The sequence below is a fragment of the Muntiacus reevesi genome, chromosome 2 (assembly GCF_963930625.1).
Source record: "Muntiacus reevesi chromosome 2, mMunRee1.1, whole genome shotgun sequence".
NCBI classification, from domain to species: domain Eukaryota; kingdom Metazoa; phylum Chordata; class Mammalia; order Artiodactyla; family Cervidae; genus Muntiacus; species Muntiacus reevesi.
Window position 1 is genome coordinate 142,058,465 of NC_089250.1, and position 17,748 is coordinate 142,076,212.

Below are 17,748 nucleotides of genomic sequence, written 5' to 3' on the forward strand. Positions count from 1 at the left end.
TAGACTAGCAAAGTGTTTTCATTCTTAAAACATTTTGTTTTGCTTTTGCTCACTTTCAGAAAGGAAACTGTGGGTCTGATCAATAAGCTCAAATAAAACAAATGTTATTAATTCATCTCTTGAACTATTTTCTGCAATTCAGTTTCTAAGATGTGTTGTTTGTAACTCACTGCATTAATCATTCTACATTTTCTCACACCTTGTTGATAGATGCAAGCTAAGTTTCATTTATTGCTTGTCTTTTCTGGAGTTTCAGCACTTTTTCAAGTATTCCACATGTATAATATAAACTGGGTGATATTACTGTGTTTGGAACAGTGACAGATGATAAAGGCTAAGGAATAGGAACATGGAGATAACAGGGAGAATTGTTTATATATGGGAGGATGTTTTATGATGCCCTGGCTTGGTATAACAGTCATATGTATGCTTCCTCCTCTCTAGTTATCAGGGAATATGAAGAACAGAGAAAGTATCCAAGAACCTAGATTTGATTATTACAACCATGAAGTTCCTGATATTGACCTCAGTGATTGTGAATTCCCACATGTCATTGAAATTTATGACTTCCCCCAAGAATTTCGTACTGAAGATCTTTTACGGATTTTCTGCACTTATCAGTAAGTATTTGCAATTGACTGGGGATGTTAGGGAAGGTGGGATGAAATTTTCTTAAAATGTCTTCTGAAAAATCATCTCTTTTGCTTTCCTATTCCCTGTCATTTACTTTAGCATCAAGTTTGTTTATTGTGTATTCCAAGTCCATTGGAAATCTGTGTCAAACCACTCTTCTTCTAAGTTCCTTTAAAAAAATGCTAAAGTCTTTCTAGATCCCAATTTAGCATTTAAGAAGAATATCATCAATAATGACTTTGTAATCTGTCTCCACAATGCATTTAGTCCATTTATATTTATTGTAATTATTGATATATTTGGATGTATTGCCTGCCATCTTTTTTTGTGTGTTTACTTGTCCCATCTTTTTCTCTTCTATCTTGCCTTCTTTTGGATTGATGAGGTATTTTTTTCTCACTCCATATTTTTGGGGAATAATACCATTTCTATTATTTGATGGTTACTTTAGAAATTATAAAATGCATGTTTAATTTACCAATGACTAAGGTTAATACTTTTACACTCTTTCCAAACACTTGAAGGGTTTTAAACTCCATTCCCCAATTCCATTCCAGTGTCTTCCCGAACTCCAACTCATATACTATTGAGATTTAGTAGTTTGAGTCTTTTTGATTTAGTTTTTTTCTTTTTAAACTCCATTTGATGTTACATTTTTTTTTTATATAGTCAGCATTTAGATTCATCTGCTTTCTGTATTCTTTTTGTGTCTCATATCTTTCATCTGAAATCTTTTTCCTCCTGCATGGAACAGGTTCTTTAGAATTTAATTAATAACAGTCTGCTGGTGTCACATTCAGTTGGATTTTGTTGTCATCATCACTGTTGTTTCTTAATGGCTTTATTTCAACTTCATTCTTGAAAGACATTTTTGCTGGGTATAGAATCCCAGGTTAACAATTATTTTTCTCAGGAACTTGAAGATTTTATTCTGCTTTGTCCTGGCTTTCTTAGGGTAGGATGAGAAGCCCACTGAAAGTCTGACTATTGTTTCTGAGTATAATCTGTCTTTTCTCTTTGGGTGCTCTTAATGTTTTCTGTCTTTGGTATTGTACATTTTCAGTATGATGTGACTTTGTGTTTCTTTTGTTATCATTATTGAGATTATTTGAGCTTCCTAAATATTTTTCATTGGTTTTGGAGAACACTAGACATTATTTCTTCAAATGTTGCCTATGTACTAGTCTCTTTTATATTCTCTATGATGCTGCTGGTTGAAAGTGGATTAGACCTCCTAACTTAATCCTTATGTTATCTCTATCATATTTTCCATTTCTTTGTCTCCTTTATATGCTGAGTAATTTCTTTAGTTCTAATTTCTTCAGTTGTGGTTAATTTGCTTTTAAACTTGTCCATTGAATTTTTAAATTTCATTTTATGTTTCTTATTTTTCAAAGTTCTCTAATTTTCAAATCTGCATTTTTTCCTCTATTTTCAAGATTTAAGCAATTTCTTTTTAAGTATAGTGAACATAGACCTTCTATAGTCTGTGTCTAAGTTATTCCTTTACCTGAAGTCCTTTTAATTCTGTTTTTACAAATTCTTACTCATAGTGCCTTGCTTTTTTTGGAGGTTTAGTTATTTATTTTTTTAACTGTAAAGCTGGCCATTTCCTTTGGAATTTTATTTATGAGAATTGAGGTCTGCAATAAAAGAAGAGACTATCTCCTGAGAAGATAATGTGTTTTCTTCTGCCAGGCACCAAGGGTCCTAACAGTCCAAAAGTCTGTAAATTAAATTATTGATTTGAGGTTATTCTGACCACTGAGATAGAAATAATCAAGTAGAGAATGATAAAATGTGATTGTTACATCTCAGCCAGCTCATTTTAACAGTACGTATAAATGTCCACTTACTTGTCAGTCTTTGATGTGGTGGTTGTTGTTCAGTTACTCAGTTGTGGCTGACTCTTTGCAACCCCATGGACTATAGCACACCAGACTTCCCTGTCCTTCACTGTCTCCTGGAGTTTGCTCAAACTCATGTCCCTTGAGTTTGATGTGGTGCCAAGGCCTTTTTTTTTTGTTTTTAAATTACTAGTCTGTTGAGAGAAGAGTTCTTAGTGTCACCCTGATATCACCTACAACTTCCAGCAAGAACTAATATCAAAGTCACTTGAGTGCAAACTCCTTATAGATTAAAATGTTATCTCTCTTTTAAAATAATTTTTTTTTTTTATGTGGCTGCACCACATGACTTGCAGGGTCTGAGTGCAGGGCCTTAGTTCCTTGACCAGGGATTGAAGCCAGGTCACAGCAGTGAAAGTGCTGTGTCCTTATCACTGGACCACCAGGGAATTCCCCATCACCTCGTCCTTTTTTTTAAAAACTGTTTTGCCCAAACATAATTGATGACAGTTTTTTGGGGGTTTTTAGTGACTTCATCTTTCTCAAGTCTTTCAAAGCATTAAGTTTTTATAGATACAACTCTTATGTTCATACTCATAGTTCATTGTTTTAATTTTATTTAATAAATTTTGTAGTAAACATAAATTAAAACTGATATAAATGGGTTTGAGAATAGTTGCACTACCTTTTATATATGTATATACTTCATACATATGTAGAGTCAGAAGTGTATCTCTGTATCTTTATCTTATAAGAAAACATAAGTTTTGGGAATAAAAGCAATAATCCCAAAAGTAAGTTATTAAGAAAAAGATTTTTCAGGATGTTCAAGAAAGTCATTACCAAGAAGGGATTATTCTTTAATGCTATAATCCTGCCATTAATGATAAACCAGGTCTATTGTCTGATGTACAGATTTAAATTTAAAATTCAGTTCATGTACATCTAGAATTAGGGTATAGCTCCCAACTTTTCCTTTAGGGTCAGATAGTATTTTCCTGCCATCATTGTACACGAATAGCCATAAACAATAGGTAAATAAATGAGCGTGACTGTATTCCTTGAAACTGTGTACAAAAATAAGAACCCTGTTTTTCTGTAAAGTTCTAGAACAGGCAAAACTAGCATCTGGGTACCTCACTTGTCAGTTATGTAACTAAAAGAAAGGAGCAGTGACTGGATCCTGGAGGACAGTTAACAGTCTCTGCCATAGACCTTACTCTAAACATGTAGTATGGGTCAGTCAAATTCATTATAGTTATGGTAAGACCCAGTATCGGGTCTGTACCAGGTGAAGTGCATAGTAGATTTTAAAAAGCAGCTGGTGAGATTAAATCCAAAATTAGAACTACCTGAAGTTGTCACTAATAATGATGATTTTTTTTTTTTGATGATTTTTAAAACCAAGGATTAATTTTGTTGATGTCTGGAATTTTCTGAACATTAGTTAACTCTTAAGAATTATTAACTTCCTTTTGCTCTATTTCTTCCTAATTTTATCTTCAAGACCATTTTTTCTATCAAACCCAAAAATATTTTCAAAAGGGGAAAAGCATTTTAAAGGGTTATAAACTTCTGAAGTCTAAAAGGCCCTCTAGAGCCCATCTAAGCTTTTTACCATCTTTTGTCAGCTATTGTATAATATAGACTTCTACTGTGGAACTTTCTCATAGTTTTCAACTCCTGTGGTCATTTTATGCCATGGATGAACTTACTTTTACATCAGGAAATTGTCTAACTAGCCTTCAAAGCCTCTTGATTCCTTTTTCTTTCAAAGGAAATTTTTTCTTGACTAGTTGTTAAAGGGAAAAGATACTTTAGCAGTTGTCTTTTTTTTTTTGTTCTTTATAGTGCTTTATTTTAAAAAAAAAGAAAGAAAAGGTCATGATGCAAAAGCCTGTGAGTCAAACACCAGAGTCAACTTCATATTTTAATCACGTCTTCATTAATATTAATCATCTTCCTGATGAATATTATTATTAATAAAAAATAATGGGCACCATTAATTTATTAAATGTCCACTAAGTGCTCAACATCATGCCCTTTGCTTTGTCATGGATTATCTCATTTCCATTTTCACAGCAACTCTGTTAGGAAGGAATTCAACCCTTTTTTTTTTTTTCAACCCATTTTTTACAGATGAGCAAACCTGGCTTACAGAGAGATTAAACCAGCCCCTGGCCTCAAGGTGGCAGAACCTGAATTTTATTTTCTTACTTCCCTCTACAACTGGAAAAAAAGATTAGGTCAGCCTCCCTGATAATAGTTGTCTCTTTTTTCTCTTATTTGATTGATTTTGTTTTGAATGACCCGTCTCCCTCTTCCTCTCTGTCTCTAGTCTCTGCCCTTGAGCCTACATTTACATTAAATCCAAGTGACCTTCCCTACCCACCTCCTTCTCCCCTGATTCTTCTTTTCCACTTATGCTTGCTTTCTCCAGTCCCCTAAAAACATCTCTTGTAAATAGTGTGATAAATACTTTACCTCCCCAGGGAACATGTGTGGATTAATTAGTTGATGTCTATAAAATGGCTGACAACGTAAAATCCTCCCAGGTAGTTCTTTATGATGGTGTTATTGCTTTTAAAATTCAGTGGCTTCTGTTCTCCAGGCCGTTTTGTTTGTCATTATCCCCACTCCACCCATGTGCTTGTTGTGTTTCTCTCATCATGGAATGCTTTATGAGATACTATTTGAAAGATGTCTTTTACAAGTAAGTTTTATTTTAAGGAATAAAGTTCTTTTATTTTGTTGCAGAAAGAAAGGATTTGATATTAAATGGGTGGACGATACACATGCCCTAGGAGTATTCTCCAGTCCGATTACAGGTATTCATTCACCCAGTGGATTTCACTGTGTTTATTGTCCATTTTCTTCTGCTTCTTTTCCTTATTTGCTTTCTGTTCCAGCCACCTGGCATTTTATTCAGTCACTATAGATAAATGACAGGGAGAGGGTTTTTGAGGCAGGTTACTTTGGTGCTCCCCCCTCTCCCTTTTTACCCTAATCCAGTGGTATTTGGAGAGATAGTCAGCTTTTTGTTATTTGCTACATAACTGTCAGTTATGATAGTGCATAAACAGGTAGAGATTTAAAAAGCCAGTATGAGTAAATGTTAACATGTTTGTGGTTCTGCCCCCAGCCCCACTGACAGATGAATTTGCAGTAGCCCTTTAACCTGTCCAGTGATCATTTGTAATACATACTTTCCAACTGTATGATTTAGCCTCTTCATCGCCATCAAGATAGATCTGATGCAGAGACTTTCAGATAAATCAGAGATGTTGATTCCTGTTCGATTCATCTAAAATAAGGGTCTGCAAACTTATTTTATAAAGAACCAGATAGTGGATATTTTAGGATATAAGGTTTCTGCTGCTGAGGAAAGACAGCATCCCTCGACACTGTGCAAGTGGACGAGCGCAGCTCTGTTGCGGTAAAACTTTACAAAAACGGGGTGGTTGGCTGGATTGGGTCACAAAGCCATAGTTTACTAATCAATCCCCATTTTAAAATAATCACTGCCGAGTTGTTCCTTATGGATTTTCTAGAGCTTACCGTTTCTTTTGCCCATGATGAAAAAATAAAGGACAACATCTAGGAAATACTTTCTAAGAACTAGCCTTAACTATATATATATTTTGCATCACTCATCTTCATGTTTTCTACTTCTTTATATATATTTATTCTTTTTGCAGCCCGTGATGCTCTTGGTAGTAAACATACCATGGTGAAGATCCGGCCCTTGTCACAGGCCACAAGAGCAGCCAAGGCCAAAGCTAGAGCTTACGCTGGTAAGCCTATAATCTCAGGAGCTTTTTCTTATTGATAGTCATGTTCTTGTTTTTTTTTTCCCAGCACTTGTATAGCATTCAGAGTTCTAAAGACATAACACGTTTATTTTTAGTGTTAAAAGAAATATTTTTAAGGAAAAGGGAAAAGAGAAAAGGCTCTGTTGGAAATATAGCATTGGAGAAGCCACTTGGAGGGAGTGGGGAATGTGAACTGCAGGCACTGCAGTCACCATTTTCTGATGACAGCCTTATCCAGTTTACCTCTGTGGTTAGCAGTTTGATAGAGTCACTGTAGGAAATTGTGTTAATACAGATAATGAAGGCAGGATTGTTTGTGCTTTGCCGTGTTAATTTCCTCTGATCTTCATCTATCAGGCTTGTATTAATTACTGCTGATGCAGCCCTTGTTAGTCTATTTTGTATGTTAATTACTGAGTTAAATCACTTGGAGCTAGAATGCTTTCTCTTCCTTACTCCCTCCTGCTCCCTCCTTTTCTCCCATTCAGAGTTTCTCCAGCCAGCAAAGGAGCGTCCTGAGACTTCAGCAGCCCTAGCCAGAAGGCTAGTCATCAGTGCCCTTGGGGTTCGAAGTAAGCAGAGCAAAACTGAACGGGAAGCAGAGCTTAAGAAACTGCGAGAAGCCCGAGGTGAGTTGAAGCTGATGGCATTCTTCTTTAGTTCCTTTAGAGCTCACTATAAAGCATGTGTTTAAAAAAAAAATGAAGCTCATTCCATATTGTCATTTCCATTTCCTCAAAGCCTCCCACATATATTGAAGTTGTTTTCCTGACTTATATTTAGGAGGAAGACATGTTGGAATATGTCTGCCTGTCCCACACAGCAGGGTATCCTACTCCATGCTCCTTTGTTGTTTTCCAAAGATAGGTTTAGTCTTTTTAGCTCATCCATGGCTGTTTCTGTAGTTCTTGCTCCCAACTCTCAGAAAAATTTTCCTATGAAGACATAGTAATCTCCCAGGCAGAAAACAGTATTTGCTGTGGTTTTACTGGGCCGTGATTGCCATGATTTTATCAAATGGTTTAGATCTTAGAAGATAAATTAAGGAAAAGCCAGCAGCTGACATTGGTGATGATAACTCTAGGATGTAATTTTTTTCTTTAAAGACAGTCCTGAGTGGCTCCATTAGAGCACATCTAGGTTAGCCTAATCTTACTATTTTCCAGTACTTAGGAGTTCTCAGAAAATATTTCAACTGATCCACAAGCAGGGTTTTTCTTTCCATATAGTTTGTAGTTGAGGTTAAATGTCTCTCTCCTCTTTATAGGCTATTGACTTGTATGTAAAGGCTTGGGACTCCCATTGCACTTAAGTACTTTTTATCAAACTTCAGACTATAAACAGTCTGATTGCCTTAGTCCATGATCTGTGGAATCTGAAGGCAGTTTATTCTGAAAATTCCACTTACTGAAAAGTAGCTTCATTTTTCCATTAAACGAATTGAAGTTTCAAACTCCTTGTTTATTGCCCGTCTAACAAGGCCATTAATACTTCCTGTCCACTCTGCTTTGGTGATAGCAGGCAGCTTGCAGACTCTCAGCTGCACTGGCCAGATAACCAGTGACAGAGTATGTCATGGCAGGTGCTAGAGTTTCAGAGTTGAACCCAACTAATTTTTTGAAACCTTAATGATTATAATGAGGCAGTTTTGATTTTTCCCATGCATTCTTGACTCAAAGGCTTCCTTGAGATTATAGAAACAGGGGAAGATCCCTCTGGTTTTTATATGTGGCACTGTCAGAACTAGATTAAAGTGGAATGTGCAGCATCCTTAACCCTTTATTAATTGGTTATCTTAGAGGAAAATGATTTCTCTGTCATAACCACAGTCATCTCAGAAAATCAGTAGCGGGTAATAACTGTGGTATGTATAAAAGGAGATGTGATTCTTTTTGCAGTGTATCATGCTTCCCTTTGAGTATAATGTCACCTGTATTTCGACAGGTACTGCAACAATAGTTTTGTGTGGTTATCACCTGTATACCCCACTGTTTCTCTGGAGGGCCATCATCATACAGGCGCACTTGAATTTATTTTAAGTGCCCAGCTATACAAAGGACATTTCAGTGATGCAGTTAAAAATGAGGCTTTTGGCTAAGTGGGTACCCTGGTACATACTTTTTTAAAGAAGCCTTTTGTTGTGATAAATTTCTCCTATCCGTTGGTGCTAAAACTATACAGGTTATAGAGGACTCTTCCCTTATTGTGTCTTAGAACTCTCTCATTCTTTATATCTGAGAAAATGCCTATGGAAAATTCTAATAGAGCTTTCTGGCTGCTTAGGCATTAAGCATATACTCTAATAATTGCCTGCATGGAACCTAAAACTGCTCACTTAAAAGATTTTTTTTCTGTGAAATGAAAAGTACTGTTTTAGATATTAAATAGAACAGATATTTTTGTTCCAAATCTTCCACTGGAGGGAAGGGTGTCAGTACAGCACAAGAAACAACATTGTAAAGACTATGGAATTAGACTGCCTGGGTCTGTATCTAAGCTCTACCATTTACTGGCTGTGTCACCATGGGCAAATTACTTACTCTCTGGAGGCCTCTGTTTCCTCATCCATAAAATGGAAATCAAGTGAGATAATCCACAAAAGGTACTTAGTCATTTTCAAAACACATAGGAACGCCCTCCTTCCTGTTTCTCTAGGCCTATAGTAGGTATAGAGTAAACAGGCCCATGATAGGTAAATGTTAGCTGCTGCTGTTTTTAGTAATAGTAGCAATATCATTTTATGGGGAGTCCAGCACATATTTTTTTCTTGTCATTGATCTTTTTGTTTTAAGTTGCCTCTGATACTCTTATCAACTACATTTGGCATTCACTGAGTACCTGCCCCTGTGCAAGGCATTGTGCTCCCTAATTAGGAAGACTAGAGAGATGGCAGGATTTTGTTCCTCTCCTTAAGACCTACAATCTGGTAGAGATATCTGCCTTGAGTAAGAAAGAAAATATGATCCTGATATTTTAAGAAGTTGTTTCTTCTCTTCCCTTCTGAAGATTTTAAGATTAAAAGCCACGAAAAGGTTTTTGCAATTAAAAGGATTGAAGGAAGTTCCTGGCAGTATAACCTGTTATGCTAACTCTTGATGGGAATGATATTATCTCTATTTTAGAGAGGTAAAATATCAATAAAATACCCAACTGGTAAATTGAGAGGTGGTATTGGAACCTAGGCCTCTCTAATTAAAACCCATGTTCCTTCTACAACACTGTATTCCCTTTTAAAGGAGTTTTGGGGGTAATTAACATTTTTTTTCCCAGTAAAAAATTTTTTTAAGGTCTTCAGAAAATAAAATATGACAGGCTTCTTTTTAGTTAGCTGTTCCAGTGGTTAAGAGCTTTTATCAGAAAATTCTTCCTTAGGTCTGACTGAAATCTATATAATAGTTTAAAAGTTTCTTCTTAGGTATTTACTGGAAATCAGAAGCATCTGGACACCATTCTGTTCTAACAGCTTTTAACTATAAAGATCAAGGGCAGATCATTTAGGAGTGAGAGGCTCTGGACTATTAGTAGAGGTTTTGCCATTAACTAGCTGTGTAGCTGTGGGCAGGTCCCTGTGCCCCAGCTTCCCACACAGTGAAAGCAGTGCTTGACTCAACTAACCTTGGAGAATTCTTTGAGCAACATAATTTAACATATATAAAAACGTTTAGAAAGGTGCTTTATGTATTTAGAATAATATTGTTTGTGTGACACTTGGGAAGTTAATATTCATTTTAATAATACATGCCAGTAATGACAAATATGTACTGTGTGGTATTGCTCCCCTTTCGTTATCCATGTCAGACAGTGCTCATCAGTCATGACACTCTTTCTTGGTGACTTTTGACTTGACCATTTGCTAGTCGATCAGAATTAGTATGAAATCGAAATCTGTGTGCCATCCTGATACAGGTACTTTTATTATTAATACTAGGGCTTCCCAGGTGGTGCAGTGGTAAAGTCTCAGCCTGCCAGTGCAGCAGACACAAGAGATGAGGGTTTGGTCTCTGGGTCGGGAAGATCCCCTGGAGTAGGAAATGACAACCTACTCCAGTATTTTTGCCTGAAAACTTCCATGGACAGAGGAACCAGTGGGTTACAGTCCGTGGGGTTGCAGAGAGACATGACTGAGTGCATGTGTGCATGTCCGTGCATATGCATGCGCGCACACACACACACACACACACACACACACATTAATAATAATATGGAAAAAAACTCATAACCTCTCTTTTTCCCACTTCAAGAGTTCTACTGTCTGGCACAGTGCTTGGTTTGTAGAGAGATCCTCAGCTACATATTCATTAACATGAATGACATTGGTTACTTTAGTTTTTCTTCATTAAGTCTTATTTTACTCATGATTCTACTCTGAACCCTTTCAAGTCCTCCATGATTTTCTTTATAAAACCAAGAGTTAAACTTTGCATATGGGACCTTTCTAATTAATGAATTTGGAATTTGGGATTTTGAAGTATAAATACTTTCCTGATAACTTCCTCTACCCTACTTTGGTCTTCTTACCATATTATTGAGGAGTCTTTGTCTTAATCCTTAAAAAAAAGAAATTAAGAAAGTAATCTTGGAGAAGGGAAAGGCAAACCACTTCAGTATTCTTGCCTTGAGAACCCCATGAACAGTATGAAAGGCAAGAAGTTAGGACAATGAAGGATGAACTCCAATATGCTACTGGAGATCAGTGGAGAAATAACTCCAGAAAGAATGAAGAGATGGAGCCAAAGCAAAAACAGCATCCAGTTGTGGATGTGATTGGTGATGGAAGTAAGTCCTATGCTGTAAAGAGCAATATTGCATAGGAACCTGGAATGTTAGGTCCATGAATCAAGGCAAATTGGAAGTGGTCAAGCAGGAGATGGCAAGAGTGAATATCGACATTTTAGGAATTGGTGAACTAAAATGGACTGGAATGGGTGAATTTAACTCAGATGGCCGTTATATCTTCTACTGTGGGCAAGAATCCCTTAGAAGAAATGGAGTAGCCATCATGGTCAACAGAAGAGTTCAAAATGCAGTACTTGGATGCAGTCTCAAAAACGAAGAATGATCTCTGTCAGTGATCTTTTATCATTCACAGTAAATGATAAAACCACATTTTAAAGTCCAAACTCAGGAATATATGTAAAATTTCCCGATGTTCCACTTGTCAGAACACTTAATTCCCATCTAAAGCTGGAATCAGAGTTCTCAGAATAAGCTACTCTCATTTTAAATAAGCCGGCTATAATTTTGTTTCGTAACTGTGTGTCATTTTACTCTTGGGGGAGGATGATTAATTGGCTGGTTCTGAAAGGCCATCTTTTGGGGCACAGGCCTGAGAGGCAGAGTAAGTAAACAATAATTTGATCTCTTAGTTTGATTAATGAAATCACTAAGAACTTAAAAGTAAAATCATCTCTGTAGGATACCTAGTCAATTGTAATAAAAATCTAATCACAATCACTGCCTTCTGAAATCCTTTTTAGGAATTCCGTTATTCTGCCTTCAAGGACAGCACTGCATTGCTGACTTGTAGGCTAGGTCTTAACGGCATTTTCTTGGTGTCCTTTCTCCCTCTGTGTAAAAGTTCCCTTCATTTCCTGTCTTTTTCTTTGGGATGCAGTGTTTACCCATATTTTTGGTGTCACCTGCCTTTTAATAAACTTATATCTGTGGCCCTGATCAGAGATGAAAATGTTTACAGACTGACTGACCTGTTTACCAATTATTGCTAAGTAAATACCATGTATATACTAAATGTATTGATAATCATTCCACCCTCTAGAGTTAAATGCTCACTTAACATTTATGTGAGGTAGACTCCTTCCCCGTGTATTAATGGTCGTATACATACTCGGTAAGCCTGAAATCTAAAACTTGCTAAAATGCAGAGGTTATTTATATTAGCTCTCCTTGATCTACCAGGTCTGTCAATCCATAAAAGAAGGCAATTAGATTAGTTTGACTAGACTTGTATTTCAAGTCTTCATGTTGATTTTTACTCTGTAGGTGGCTACAAGTAGATTTTGTGATGATTTTTCATTGTTTTCTTAGGTGTAGAAGTAAATTTTGAAGGTTTTAATTTCCATCTCTCTTCTTTATTGTTTTAAACATGACACCAAACTGGCCCCTTTTTCATCTTCAGCACTTTCCATTTCCTCAGTGAAAACTCATTTAATATAATTGTTTCTGCCAATTTATTTATTATACTGAGAAATAAAAGTCTTCAGGGCTTTAGGTTAATCATTTCATACTAATATTCTCTTCTTCTTTAGTTCCATGCCCGCATGGCTGCGGTTGGTCTTTCTCTTAGTGTACTTTTTTAATTGGTGGAATTAAAGTTAATAGGAGCTTTTTTGAAAAATGCAGTCTATCAGCTATTATCTCCTTTAGTAAAAGGCAACATGTTTATTCTTTACTTTTCTGACCATATTTTTTTTTTTCACATTTTTTTCTTTTCTGTGTAAATATTTTCAGATCCTGTCTTCAGATGTCAGGGTAGTGGAAAGTATTCTGATTTTAAGAACCAAGGACCTGGGTTCCAGCTTCAGGTTTTCACTGATTATATAACTTTAGGCAAGTCACTTGACTCCTCCAAGCTTCTATTTCTCCTTTAAAATGAAGAAAATATATTTAGGTCTTATCCTAACCTGTATTTACGTATTCTGTTCATGTTCTGTATTTCTAAATTTAAGCCTCACATTTTTACTGTTTCTTTGTGCTTCTCAATTTGTCTCCCTATTCTTGCTGATTTTATCATATGGTTTACCACCAGAATTTCCTCTTATATTTACATATATTTGGTAATACAGATCTACAGTCTTTTGTTAGAAAGCGTTAAGATAGGAAATGTTTCAGAAATCTAAACTACTCCAATTTTAGAAAGATAGTATGTTTATCTTAATACCTGTTTCCTAACACCATATTCAAATCCAATAGCATTAATATTTCTATAACAGACTGACTAGTCACACCAGATTGCTTATAAAGGCTATAAAGCAGCCTCATGACCTTTCAGGTTGTAGTATAGTTAAAGGACTTTGGTCCCAAGCTTTTTAAAAAACCATTTTTTTTTCCAGTGCTACTCTGATTTTGAAATTGTGAATTATGGGCCAAAATTCTGTTTTTCTACTGCTCCTGGATTTCCTTTCTTATAACATCCCACATTGCCATTCTGGTTTACCTCTCTGAGCTTATTAAAATATCTAAGTTCTAATAATTCACTTGTCTGGTTTCTTCACATCTTCCTGGAACCCAGACCAGTTTTTGTTTTTGTCCAGGGCTGCCTTGCCTTTAGATCCTCTCCTAACTTTTCCCTGTTTTTAAGGATCAGAACCAGCATCGGCCAGATATCCTTAGAACTGTCTCCCTGGAGAATCCCAACCCAGTTTGAGCCTGCCTTGAAGCTGAGTCCAGGACTCTGAATTAACTAGCCTTCAGTTGGGAAGTTGCCTACCCCCATTTTTTGCCTCTTGTAATTTTGTTGTATTTTCAGATAATGCCACAAGAGGGTGCCCAGATAGCAGCAAATTTCTCTTTCTCACATTTCCAAGTGCCAGTCAGCTTCCTTATCAAGTTCTTTGCCTTTAAAGTTGAGTCAAATACAGTATAAAAATTTTTGTAAGGTATTCTGCTAATTTGGAAAGATACATTAAAATAGCAAGTATTGATATTAACTCTAAACTCACTTTGATTTCTGTAATTCCCCTTGGTTCATGACTTGCAAAATCTTTTACAGACATTATCTGAAATAATTGCCCTTTGAAGGAAGCACTTAGGCTTAATTATCTACATTTTATAGTGTCAGGATCAATGACTGACTAGCCATGAAATTAGAACTGGTATTGTGGCACCTAGTGAAGCGCTTGGGTCACCAAACTGTGTATGGTATGCACTGTCTCAGGTCTTAGTGAAAGTGTTAAATGGAAACCAAGCTTCTGTGTTAAAATTTGAAGATGGTTTGCCCAGATTTGTGTATTTTTTTGTTTTTAGAAATAGTTTTTATTTTCCCTTCATTATATGTGGTCTTTTTTCCATGTTGGAATTGGTATTCCAGAAGATTTCTGGCTTCTGAAAGTACTCTGAAAACATTAAAATTTGATTTTCCTGTGAAGTATTTTTTTTGTACGATTGTAGAAGAGAGATATTACTAAAGCCTAGTGGCTATTGTTTGCATTGAGCAAGAAGGTAGAAAAAAATATTAAAACATATTCTTGATCCCTTTTGAAATATTTATAAAATCAGTAGAGTGGGACTAATGGCCAGTTTCACTGAAGCACTAACGCAGTTGAGAAGGAGAACTAAAATAAATACCTTAATAGCAAGATAAGAATCTGGATCCTCCTAGGTTCTGACTTTTATTCCATATGCTTTTAATTTCTACTAGCCCCAGACCTTTCTCTTGTTATTGTATAGTAATGCTAACACTGTTTCAACTTATAAAGCACTTGGAAAGTTAAAAATATTAACTCTTGGAATCAGGTAAGAGAAAACCAGGGAATCCACCCATTTTCATGATTAAAATTTGTCTTGTAATTCAGATTAAGGGAAAGTTACTGGTTATGTGAAGTTATACTACTATTTTTAACACTGCTTTTATTTACAGAGAGAAAACGATTGGAAGCCAAGCAACGGGAAGCCATCTGGGAAGGCAGAGACCAGTCTGCAGTTTGAACATCACTTGATGAAAGGGATAATTCCAGGAATTCAGAAAGTACTTCCAGTTTTCAGAGGATTTTTCCAGACCTCTGTGTACATGCAGATGTGCGTGTTAATGCAAGAAAGAGATAAAGCGATCAAGACAAGGGCTGACTGGGTATAAGAAGAAGATCAACTCCTGTTTGTCTTCACTCCTACGTGCAGTTCTTTGGAATCGCCTTACTGTGTTGGACGTGGAAAGAAGCCATCAGCTTGGGAGAAACTTGGAGGATGTGACTTGCAAGAATCCTTTGGACAGGGCAAGCCATGCTTCCAAGATGTTTTACGTGAAAGCAAAACAGAGGATTCAAACCTGTGACGATGGGAGATTTAGGCCCTGCAAAGGCAAGGTGCTCTAAGTACCTCACAAAGCTGAGACCAGCAGTATTGCGGGGGGCAGATGAGGCAGGTGGGGGACAGAGGGGAGGGAGCCGCTAGTACAGAGGTGGACCGGTATCTGGTGTAGTTGATATTCACAGAATCTACACTGCCAGTTTCAGAACCCCAAAGTGGGTGAACTGCAACAGGTGTAGGCATTTGGACTCCAGATCTTGTACTAAGCCGAGTGCCTGGGGCTGCCCCAGCTGCATGGCAGCCAGGGGCTTGCCAGCTTCATTCCTCATAGGAAGCTAGTCTTGGGAGCTGGGTGCCAGTTCCAGTTTAAACAGCACTATCATGTTATAAGAGGGAGACATTAAAGCCCATTTTGTGATATACATCACTCAGCTGTTGGTCGGTTTTGTCATTCCCACAAAGAAATGGGAGAGCAGTTCTCCCCTTATTTTCACCCCTATAATGCTGTTGGGGATTCGGTGGGCCTGTTGGTTTAACTGAACCCTGCTGAGTAGACTGCTGATCATCTGGTGCCCGAGAGTACACTATAGAAATACTCCCCTGGGATTGGTTTATAGTGGCTTCTCTCCCCTTCCTGTCCTCTTCACACATCCCCACCCCACCCTCCTGCTTTTGCCATTTTGTCCAGTCTGACATCCTGCAGAAGCCATCTGGCACACAGTGTGTTTTTGGTATGGTCTTCTCTGCCCGTGCCAGAGGCATTTGGCAAGTCATACCAGACCGTCCATTACAGTGAAGAGTAGCCAGAATCACACACACACCTCTGGGCACTGAGAGATTTCCTAAAAGACACAGACAAGCCAGAGCTGTCAGCTCAGGCTTTATCCTTCTCATATCTGCATTCTCAGTGTTTTGGGAAAGTAGTTCTACACTGAAGAGATGGTAGTGCTAGACGTTAAGATGCTGAGGTAGCAAGAAACAGTGTCTCATTGTGCTTTCAACGAGGGCAGCAGCCTCAATTTTGTGTGATTCAGTGCCCATGACAATGATGGATTATTAGCATTGCCTCAAAGATGGTGGAGTGGAGCTCTGTCCAGACGTTCCTCAAATGACACTGGCCTTGGGGTCTCTATCCTGCTGCTATTCTGGTCTTAGAGCCCTCTTACAGTTCCTCAGCATTGTTTTTCTCATTCGTGGTCTGTTCTGAAACTGTCGCTTGTTCACATTCAATACCTCCATTCCAAGTCTGGGGGAGTCATTAAGTCCTTCTCCCGGCCCTCTGCCCCAGCACGGCTTAGGCCAGGGCCCCTCTCTTTGGTGTGGCCATACCGCTTGTGCTTTCTGTCTTCAGAGAACAGAGGCATGTCCATTTGAACACTGTGGCTGCATTTGAAAGAAAATGTAGGAAACTAGCCAGGTTTCATACTGAAACAGTGTACCTCTAAGGTATACCTTCGCCCTGTTTTGATTCTTCAAGACTGAGAGTGACCTTGGACAGTAAACAAAAAATAGTGATCATTCCTATCACTTGTCTTTGAGGTGCTTCCCCTTTCTGGCAGCATTTTGGCTTTTAAGGGCATTGTTAATGGTAACGTATAGTCCCCTATTTATTACTCTGTTTTCTTACAGAACTTGTAATTTCAAGACGTTAATTTTATCCTCATTCTAATGCTATGTACTTGGTGGCAGTAACTTAAGCTTTTTTCCCAAATAATAATCAACCATCTCTAACTTTGATTTATCCTTTATAAGTAGATCCTATTTATAAGTAGATCCAGAGAAAGGATTTTTTAGCCAGTACTGCAAGGTGTGGAGTGCCCTTGTTTCTACCATTAGTAGAAAAATGTGCTTTTTAGTTGTTGTTTTTCCAGTAGAGGAAATTAATATACACTGGCTGGAGATAAGAGGGCCTGCCCAGGCCCAGCACAGACTTATGCTCGGAGGGGACCAAATCCTTGGCTGTATCCACACCATGCCTTCACACACAGAGCTAACTCGAGAGCTCCTTATAACTGCCACTAGCTCTATTAGATACTCGATAAGATAGCTAATGCACTCTGCTCTGCGTGTATATTGCTTCTGATATGTTGAACTTGTGAATCCCAGTACTACCTGGAATTTATATCAGAAAGATACATTCCCCTTTGATTTCCAGTATACTCCTCATAGAAATCTTTGTGGGATAGGAATAAATTAGGCATTTGAATGGTAAGCTGAGTTCCTAATACTTCAATTTCTGTGAGATGGAAGAAGGCCAAGGTGAAAAATCTTCGGACGTTTTTGGTTCTGTCTGGAATTTGGTGGTTGGTATTCTGTTAACATTCCTCATTTAGTTACAACTCATGCCAGTCACATCTTCCCATGTCCTTCCCTTTCAACTCAGAGGCGTAACAGCACAAGCCTTATATAGCTTTTTCCAAGAATTAGAACCGGCTGCACCTATCACACGTGTGATGTGGGCACTGAGAGCCGAG

At 37.5% G+C, this 17,748-nt stretch overlaps 1 protein-coding gene across 4 annotated transcripts in view; it reads left to right on the forward strand.

The window, feature by feature from the left end:
- R3HCC1L (R3H domain and coiled-coil containing 1 like) overlaps nucleotides 1-15,771 on the forward strand; it is a 67,850-nt gene extending 52,079 nt beyond the window's left edge. For all 4 annotated transcript variants that reach the window (XM_065923050.1, XM_065923047.1, XM_065923048.1 and 1 more), the window contains 5 exons: nucleotides 445-620; nucleotides 5,238-5,308; nucleotides 6,179-6,274; nucleotides 6,781-6,921; nucleotides 14,889-15,771. In XM_065923050.1, coding sequence (XP_065779122.1) covers nucleotides 445-620; nucleotides 5,238-5,308; nucleotides 6,179-6,274; nucleotides 6,781-6,921; nucleotides 14,889-14,956 — 552 coding nt within the window. In that variant the 3' untranslated portion in view covers nucleotides 14,957-15,771. The remainder of the gene's footprint in view (nucleotides 1-444; nucleotides 621-5,237; nucleotides 5,309-6,178; nucleotides 6,275-6,780; nucleotides 6,922-14,888) is intronic.
- Nucleotides 15,772-17,748: the final 1,977 nt, after the last annotated feature.